The sequence below is a fragment of the Mirounga angustirostris genome, unplaced genomic scaffold (assembly GCF_029215605.1).
Source record: "Mirounga angustirostris isolate CCGP_5_RB_7025 unplaced genomic scaffold, mMirAng1.0.hap1 SCAF_3, whole genome shotgun sequence".
Lineage (NCBI taxonomy): Eukaryota > Metazoa > Chordata > Mammalia > Carnivora > Phocidae > Mirounga > Mirounga angustirostris.
In genome coordinates this window covers 9,023,868-9,032,989 of record NW_026991711.1, presented here as the reverse complement: position 1 = coordinate 9,032,989, position 9,122 = coordinate 9,023,868, and the positions used below count along the sequence as shown (strand labels likewise).

Here is a 9,122-nt window from a genome sequence, read left to right as displayed (position 1 = left end):
CGCTGTGCTCTCGCCCTGCTCTTCCGTCGAGAGAGCTTACATTTGGGCCAAACCTTGGGTGAGAGGAGGACCTGCTCCTTCCCGACGCCGGCCATTCGCTGGGCCCGCCTTTCTTCCGTGAGGCCGTGTCAGCCGCCAGGAAGTACCGTTCTCGCCCGCGCAGGTGTTCCCTGGAAAACCGCATGCTCTGAATTGTTTTCCATCTTCCCCGGGTGCGAGCAAGGGGAGCTCTGCCCGCGCTCCGGCGGTGGTGCAGGCTGTGGTAGAATTGGAATAGAAGGCGTCCCGCGAGCCCGCCCCCGACTGTCGGCGGGGCCTCATGGGCGTCCACGGGCTCTGGAAGCTGCTGGAGTGCTCCGGGCGGCAGGTCAGCCCCGAGGCGCTGGAGGGGAAGATCCTCGCCGTGGGTATCCTTAACGTGTTCTCGGGCGCAGGGATTCGCGCAGGGTTTTGCTCCCTCGGGCCTTCGCTCTGAGCGCAGAAGGGTGTTGGGAGGATGACAGTCCCTCTCAGGGTAGCGACAGCATCTCCGGCACGACGTTTTCTTTCTCTGAGTGTCCGCTTGTCCCCGCTTTGCAGTCCCGCCACGTCGGATGGGAGTCGTCAGGTTTTATCACTTGGGGGCAGTGTTTTACTTCTCTCCTCTGGAGAGTGGAGGTGGTCATAGTATGTATCTACACACGGGGTTGGTATAAGGAATCAAGGGGTGATGTAAGTGAAAGGAGCTTGTAAAGCGCAAGAATATTATCCCTGCTGGGAGGTCAGCATGGAGAAAATGAAGTGGACTCCCCACCCGCAGTTTATCTGCTGTCCTGGTCCCGCTCCACTCAGGTTTGTTAGGATAGTGTGGACAGGTGTTCGACCTTTTTTCTTTTTTTTAAAAAATTTTATTCTTATGTTAATCCCCATACATTACATCATTAGTTCTAGATGAAGTGTTCCATGATTCATTGTTTGTGCGTAACACCCAGTGCTCCATGCAGAACGGGCCCTCCTCAATACCCACCACCAGGCTAACCCATCCTCCCACCTCCCTCCCCTCCAGAACCCTGTTTGTTTTTCAGAGTCCATCGTCTCTCATGGTTCGTCTACCCCTCCAATTCCCCCCCCTTCATTCTTCCCCTCCCGCTACCTTCTTCTTCTTCTTCTTTTTTTTTTCTTAACATATATTGCATTATTTGTTTCAGAGGTACAGATCTGAGATTCAACAGTCTTGCACAATTCACAGCGCTTACCAGAGCACATACCCTCCCCAGTGTCTATCACCCAGTCACCCCATCCCTCCCACCCCACCCCCACTCCAGCAACCCTCAGTTTGTTTCCTGAGATCAAGAATTCCTCATATCAGTGAGATGACCTTTTTTCTTTTTTAAAAGTAACTCTCATTATTTTTTATTATGTGTTTTGGAATAGGAAACTGATGTGGTTGGTACAACACTGGAAAGGTATCTAAAGGTACACAGTGTTTGGTTTTGTTTCCTCCCAGCCTCTGTGATGGACTTTTAAAGGACTGCCGTTTGTGTATATGTTGGCTGGTTTGGTGTTTCTGTAACTAAATGTTTTTCTCCTTTATCAAAACATATGAATACTGTTTCTGAAATTTTGGTCTTTTTATTCGTTAAGCATCCTCCTCCTCCTCCTCCTCTCTGAGTGGCTATTCTGTTCTGGAAGCTGGTGGTACCTTGCGCCAATTCCCTGTGTGGGAACCTGTGAGCCTGGGAGTTCATAAGCGAGGTGGAGAAGAGAGTCACGTAAATAATTGCTGTCGGTGGTAAATGCAGTTTAAGAACTGGTGGGAATTATGCGGAAGGAGCCACTGAGAGAGGAGCCATTATTTACTATGGAGACAACTTATACATAATGGGACACTGGTAATTTTTCAAATAACGTTAAGAAGATGATGATATTTTCTTCAGTGTGAATAATCTTGAAATACATCCGTGATGAGTTTTGCTTGCTTAAACGTTTTTATGCAGGATACCTTGTGTAGGGGAGAGGGTGTGTGTGCGCGCGCGCGCGCGTGTGTGTTATTGCTGCCCTCTAGTGGTTCGTCGAATCACTGCTTTCTGAAGATTTTCTTCCTAGAACTGTATGTGAAGGAAAGCAGAGTTTTCAGTAACAGGAACCCTTCAGACTTCAGCAAAGACTTAGGTATTGTGTGTTGTAGCCCCTGTGAAGAATTAATAACTTGTAAAATCATTAAGATGACGCATGAAGTTCAGCATTCTAATTTTTTAGGAAGTTGCCCAAAGTAAGGAGGTTAAAGCATTTAATTTAGAATTTAGATTATCTATTTTTAGGGGCGCCTGGGTGGCTCCGTCGGTTGAGCGACTGCCTTCGGCTCAGGTCATGATCCTGGAGTCCCGGGATCGAGTCCCGCATCGGGCTCCCTGCTCGGCGGGGAGTCTGCTTCTCTCTCTGACCCTCACCCCTCTCATGTGCTTGCTCTCTCTCATTCTCTCTCTCTCAAATAAATAAATAAATAAATCTTTAAAAAAAATAGATTATCTATTTTTAGATGACTCGAGCTCTTTTGGGACATGAAGTAATTTTCATGAGGTTATCTTTTTCAGAAGGAACAAATCATATAAAGAGGACTGTCAAAGATCTTCCAGTTATAATTACAATCTCTATATGTGTATAAATATGTATGTAAAAGAATATTTCATTGCTGTTTTATAATTGATTTTGCTTTGTTTCATTTTCATGGGAATTCAAATTCAAATATCTGACCTATATTCCATTTTTTGTCTTATTTGTTAAGAAATTATCCATGACATACTAGGTTCATAATTTACTCTTGGACCCCTAAAATATATTTTTTTAACCATCTATAGGTGAGTGCCTTGTTTATTTATACAATCTAAATGTATCCAAAAACAGTTTAACTTTAATCTCTTATGGGCCTTAACATTTGTGAAATGCATTTAAGTCTATTAGCAAAATATTACACTTTTTTTAGATTTAGATTATGCATACTAACGGATATTAAATTGTAAGTCACCTAACAATAGAACTAAAGTAATTTATCTTTCATTTCAAAATGTTATTGATCCTTTGGGTCTTATCTATAAGACCCAAACCCTCTGGCTTTGCTGTGGATTTAACTTTTTTTCAGCCCTGGGACAAATTTAATGTTCCCTTTTTTTTTTTATAAACTTACTGAAATTAGACAAGTCAAATTATGCACATATTTTCAGAATGCCTAGTTTTATGTATATTTTAAAAAATAATTTCAAGCTGGAACTTTTAACCCTAGTTGAGACTACCTATGATTAATAATAATAAAGAGCCATCATAGTTTCTAGGATTTAGAATTTTAAGCATATGTATGTTAGTAATCTATGTTTTAAAAGCTTTATATACAGTTCGAAAGGATAGCAGAAGTTGAGAGCCACTGATCTGAAATTAGATTTTCTCATTGATTATAACATTTAAAGTAATGGTTTAAGTGGAAACTTAATCCTGTAGAACAGTGTAGCAACCAGAAAAAAGCCAAGCAGAAATGTTTATCCACTATAGTACAGAGCTAAGTCCTTTAGGAAACTAGTTTTTTTTTTTGAAACTAGTTTTAAGGCTAGTTATAATAGCCCTAGTAAAAGGTGAGACAGTGAGAAGTGGTAGGATAAAGGATCTACCCTGGAAGTAGGATTTGGTGTTGACTTAGCTCTGCACTGACCCCCAGTCTTGTCCTTTTACTCTGCTCTATTTACTTTTTTGTATTACATAACTATATGTAATACAGTATATCTATAATATATAGTTGTATTATATATCTATTACTTCATTTTTTTTTCTTTTTTATTGTCCATATTCCCCATTAGAGTGCAAGTTTCTTGGAGGTAGACACCCTATCTGTTTTGTTCAGGGCTGTGTTGTTTGCTGCCTATCCCAAGACCTTGGGATCTTGGATATGCTGGCACAGAGTAGCACTCAAATACTGGAATGAATATAATAATAGCTTGCTTTCCACTAGTTATTTTGTTAGTGTTTATTGAGTTAATTATTGATGGGCCCAATTTGTTTTATGGTTATAAATTAGGTAATGTATGTTCATTTAAATACTTAACTGTTCAGCTCATTAATAGCAAGTATTTGTTGCCTCCTATATGCCCTGTGAAAGGGAGAGCAGTGCACGGAAGTGTGGTCTAGACAAGGCATGGAGCTCATGGTTTGGTGTTTCCCTCCATTAGACTGTAAACTCCACAAGGGCAAACCCTTTGTTTTGTTCAGGCCTGTATCTCCAGTGGGATTTCTGCCACATAAGCAGCATACATTTTTGAGTAGGAACGTATGAGTGGAGGTCTTTATCTGGGCTGAGGAAGTGACCCATAGACTGAGACTTATGAGTCAGAAAACTAAGCTAAGAGAGGGAGAAACTCAGGCAGAGGAAGGAGCATGTGATAAGACCCTGGAGGCAGAAAGGGTCTACCTTCAAGATAGATTAAAAGATGGAATTGATAGAATCTGGTAGTGTTTGGATGAGGGGAGCGTAGGGGATGGCATTGAGCCTTCTGGCTTTGGTGACTGGGGTAACATTCACTGCAATGGGGGCATAGGCAGCCTGGTAGAAAAGACATGGGGAAGAGGACAAGCCGTAAGAGACTCTTAACTCCAGGGAACAAAGTGAGGGTTGCTGGAGGGGAGAGGGGTGGGGGGATTGGGTAACTGGGTGATGGGCATTGAGGAGGGCACGTGATGTAATGAGCACTGGGTGTTATATGCAACTGATGAATCACTACATCCAACCCTGAAACTGATAATACACTGTATGTTGACTAAATTGAATTTAAATTAAAAAATAAGAAAAGATCTGGAGTTCAGTTTTGATCATGTCAAGTTGGGAATGTCTGCAAGGCCATCTAGTCTGGGGCCCTGGGGCAGCCTGCACCCACGAAGGGGGTGTGGTGTGGGGGTGCTAAGGTAGCCTGGGGAGCCAGGACAGCAGGGGGAGGGGAGGGGCCCGCGGGAGAGCTCTGCTGAAGTCCTGCTTGAGTGGCGAGTTAGAGGAGCTGGGGAAGAGGCTGAGAGCAGGAAAATCAGCGGTGCCACGTCCCTCTGTCTTATGGACAAATAGGAAATAATTTGGTAAGAAGCAGTTTTTACAAAAGTTAAACATAAAACTCCAAGAAAACATTAATTACTTAAAATTACAGAAGAGGTAACTATTGTTAATATTTTGGCACTTCTAGTTTTTTGTATTTAACATATCACATGTTATAAAATGTAATGCATTCCATAGTTTTGTAACCTGTTTTGTGTCCTTTAATATTTTGTGCCTGTCTTTCTTATCACTATAGATGCTTCTGTAGCTTCCTTTTTTGAGGGCTGTTTGATATTCCAACAATTCGGTATATAACAATTTAGTTTAAGTAAAGACCTGTTGGAAAACTTTTACATTGTTTAACATATTTTCTTTCTTTCTTTTTTTTTTTTTAAAGATTTCAGTCATCTATTTGACAAAGAGAGACATAGCGAGAGAGGGAACACAAGCAGGGGGAGTGGGAGAGGGAGAAGCAGGCTTCCTGCTGAGCAGGAAGCCCGATGTGGGGCTCGATCCCAGGACCCTGGGATTACGACCTGAGCCGAAGGCAGACGCTTAACAACTGAGCCACCCAGGAGCCCTGTTTATCATATTTTCATCACTGCAGACATTCTTAGAAGTAACTCTTACTGTAAATCTATGATGATTTTCTGAGAATAAGTGTCTGGAGATAGAAGTAGTAAAACAGAATGCCAGTTTTTACATTTTTTGCTATGAATTGCCAAATTATTCTCCACAAGAGTTGTGCTAATTTATTAAAATTCTATAGAGTATCAGTTTTTTTAAAGAAGCAAGTGTTTGCAATTAGATTTTTTTAAAGGACACATCTGTCGATGTAACGTTTTAAAATTCAGTCTGCAAACAGTAGTAACAAGGGTTCAAATAAAGTTAATGGATTTCAGGCAGATTCCATCAGGGCTAAACATTTTTCAGTTTCACATGAACTGTGATAAGGGCTTAGTTTTAGTGTCTAGATGATATCAGTTATTGGGAAATTGAAATTGTGGGGATGAGGGAAGAAATTCCAAAACACTTTCCTTTAACAGTTCCTCCAGATATCAGTATTTGGTTAAACCAGGCACTAAGAGGAGTCCGGGATCGCCATGGGAACTCAATAGAAAATGCTCATCTTCTCACTTTGTTTCATCGGCTCTGCAAACTCTTATTTTTTCGAATTCGTCCTATTTTTGTGTTTGATGGGGATGCTCCACTATTGAAGAAACAAACTTTGGTAAGAGTCATCTTTTTTTTTTTCTTCTTGAATTATTAGAAAGGAAGAAAAGTTCATGTAGAATTTTGATTTTCTCTTTAGAATTTTGGAAGCCAAGACTTATTTTGACATATATCCCACTTAATTTCAACTTTTTTTTTAGTTTATCTTGAACAGTCAACACTTTTTCCTTTAAAAAAGGATTATTTGTGAGACTATGTCCTGTGTGCCATGATAAAATTCAACTTTTAATAGAACTACTAAAATTCTCTCTCTCAAATAAATAAAATCTTAAAAAAAAGGGGAGGGCATCTGGGTGGCTCAGTCAGTTAGGTTCAGGTTATGATCCCAGGATCCTGGGATCGAGCCCCAAGTAGGGCTCCCCATGCTCGCTCTCTCAAATAAATAAATCTTAAAAAAAAAAAAACAACTACTAAAATTCTTATAATTGAGAGTTTTCCTTTTAGAGTATCTTCTTAGGTGTCCCATGTGTGTTTTAGCTATGCTGCTGAGCATGATAGAGATTGGGGAAAATGCCTCCCTGAATCTGAGATCAGAGTAATTGGAGTAAAGAGTAATTGGATTCTATGTGGTGCCAGGTGTGACTGAGGTGGATTATTGAGGAAGGAAATTGGCCAGGATATGAAAGAATGACATTGAGTTTCTTTATTCTGAAGATAGTTTAAAACAATGTTGGAACAAAGTTGTGAACTTTGGAGTAATTATATTAACCCCCCCCCCCCGAATGACAGCACCCATTTGGACATAGGACTTTTATGTGTTGAAAATGCCAGCTCGTCACTTCATGCTCACAGCAGACAGACATTGTCTAATTAAGTGAGGATGTAGGATAAAAGTAAGGATCGGTAAATGCTTGGGGACATTTATTCCCTTAGGAAAAGGTCTAGACTTGCATGTTGCAGTTTTAAATTATCCAAGGCACATTCTATCAGGTACACCTTGGAAGGATTAGACAGGAAAAAAGAAGTCCAGAATTTATTTATCTACTAGTAAATAGCGTCTCCCCAATTCCCCAGCCCCATGATAAAGGTATTAGTTAACACTACTCTAGTAATCATTTTGTAATATATAAACGTACCAAATCAACATGTTGTACACCTTAAACTTCCACAGTGTTATAGGTCAGTTATATCTTAATTAAAAAAGGAAAAGAATGTTTTGGTATTTCCTCCTTATATTCCACCATAAGCATGCAGAGTATTCCATTTTTTCCTACATGGACATTTTTTTACAAGATAACTTCTATACATTTTAGGATTTCTTATGATATAAACTTGAATGTTGAGGGACAGAGTGGCATGTAAGTAACATATTTTTAATTTTATTTTATGTTTTTTGAGAGGGAGCTAGACAAAGAGCAGGGGAGGGGCAGAGGCAGAGGGAAAGAGAATCTCAAGCCCTAAGAATGGAGCTCGACATAGGGCTTGATCCCATGACCCATGAGATCATGACCTGAGCTGAAGTCCAGAGTCAGACGCTTAACCGACTGAGCCACCCAGGTGTCCCAAGTAATGTATTTTTAGAGAGACCAATGCCAGAAATTGGTTTGGCGTAATAGTGACATTTTAAAGAATACATTAATATAATCCCTTTTGAGAAATGTTTACTTAATTATATATTATTAAGTTGTACGCTTCTTGGGGACATTAAGGGCCATTTAAAAGAAACTGAAAGTAAATTAATAGTTTGCCAAATACTGTATCCTAGCCAGTCCATTTAGTAGTAGGTAGATGGATACTCAGTGTTCTTTATGTAGCAGAAACCTGAATATACCCACTGATATGACAGTTTGGAGGAAATACTAAAGCAGTCATAATCTGAAACTCAGACAAACCAAATTCTATGGAAAAAAGTCACAGAAATGTTTTTAATATACTCATACCCTGAAACAGAATCCTATGTCCTTTGTTTTCACAGGCTAAGAGAAGGCACAGAAAGGATTTGGCAACCACTGATTCCAGAAAAACTACAGAGAAGCTTTTGAAAACATTTTTGAAAAGACAAGCTATCAAAACTGCCTTAAAAAGCAAAAGGCAAGAGGCAAATTACATTAATTTTAAAGACTAAGGGCTTTTAACTTTCCCCTTGAATTCCTCTGGTTCCCTTTCCTTGATTTTAACTTGGCAGATCACAGACGGTGAGATCAGAGGGATAAGTGGGCCAGATCAGAGGGATAAGTGGGCCCGTTTGACCCAGTAATTGGAAGTTGTGAAAATTCTCTGTTAAGTGAGAGTCAGCTTGGATACGGAGCTGACTTCCATAAGGCGCGTCTCCGCGCCTGCAGTTGAGGCTGTGGCCGGGGTGCCGGGAGCCGCAGTGAGCTTCCCCTTTCTCTCGAGGCCACGCTTGCTTCCTATAGCAGCAGCCTGGGCAGTCTGGGCAGCAGGGAGAAACCTGTTCCAGCCCCGTGGTTTTCCCCTTCTCACCCCCTCAGCAGGGCTTGTGTAATCAGCGGGGGAGTCTTCCTGACTCAATGTCCTATTTCCTGTCACCTCTGCCTACGTCTGTGTGTGCTTTTCAGAGATGAAGCACTGCCCAGTCTTACTCAAGTTCAAAGAGAAGATGACATCTATGTTTTGCCACCTTTACAGAAGGAAGAAAAAAACAGGTAAATGGTCAACTATTTAAAAATAGTAATTGTCTATGTATTCAGACAGATACAGACCTTTGTGTTTTTATCTACATGATAAGGCATGTGGGAATTAATGCATCTGCAAATGCATTCTCGACACCTTTTAGAATGTTTTTCAAAGACTGAATTTTTTAGTGACTAACTTGCCTTGTGTTTTGGTAGTTTGTGCTGGTTTGTCTCTTCATTCTGCAGATCGTGTGTTAGCACTGTTCGTG

General features: G+C 40.8%; 1 protein-coding gene across 2 annotated transcripts in view; it reads left to right on the top strand.

Annotated features, from left to right (window-relative positions):
- Positions 1 to 9,122, top strand: part of BIVM (basic, immunoglobulin-like variable motif containing) — an 80,666-nt gene that overhangs the window by 48,046 nt on the left and 23,498 nt on the right. Inside the window, exons 1-4 of one of the 2 annotated variants that reach the window (XM_045869684.2) lie at positions 267 to 407; positions 6,100 to 6,275; positions 8,193 to 8,308; positions 8,797 to 8,883. In XM_045869684.2, the coding sequence (XP_045725640.1) occupies positions 320 to 407; positions 6,100 to 6,275; positions 8,193 to 8,308; positions 8,797 to 8,883 (467 nt within the window). In that variant the 5' untranslated portion in view covers positions 267 to 319. Of the gene's footprint in view, positions 1 to 266; positions 408 to 6,099; positions 6,276 to 8,192; positions 8,309 to 8,796; positions 8,884 to 9,122 lie in introns of those variants that run through there. The other variant, XM_045869686.3, reaches the window with a different exon arrangement.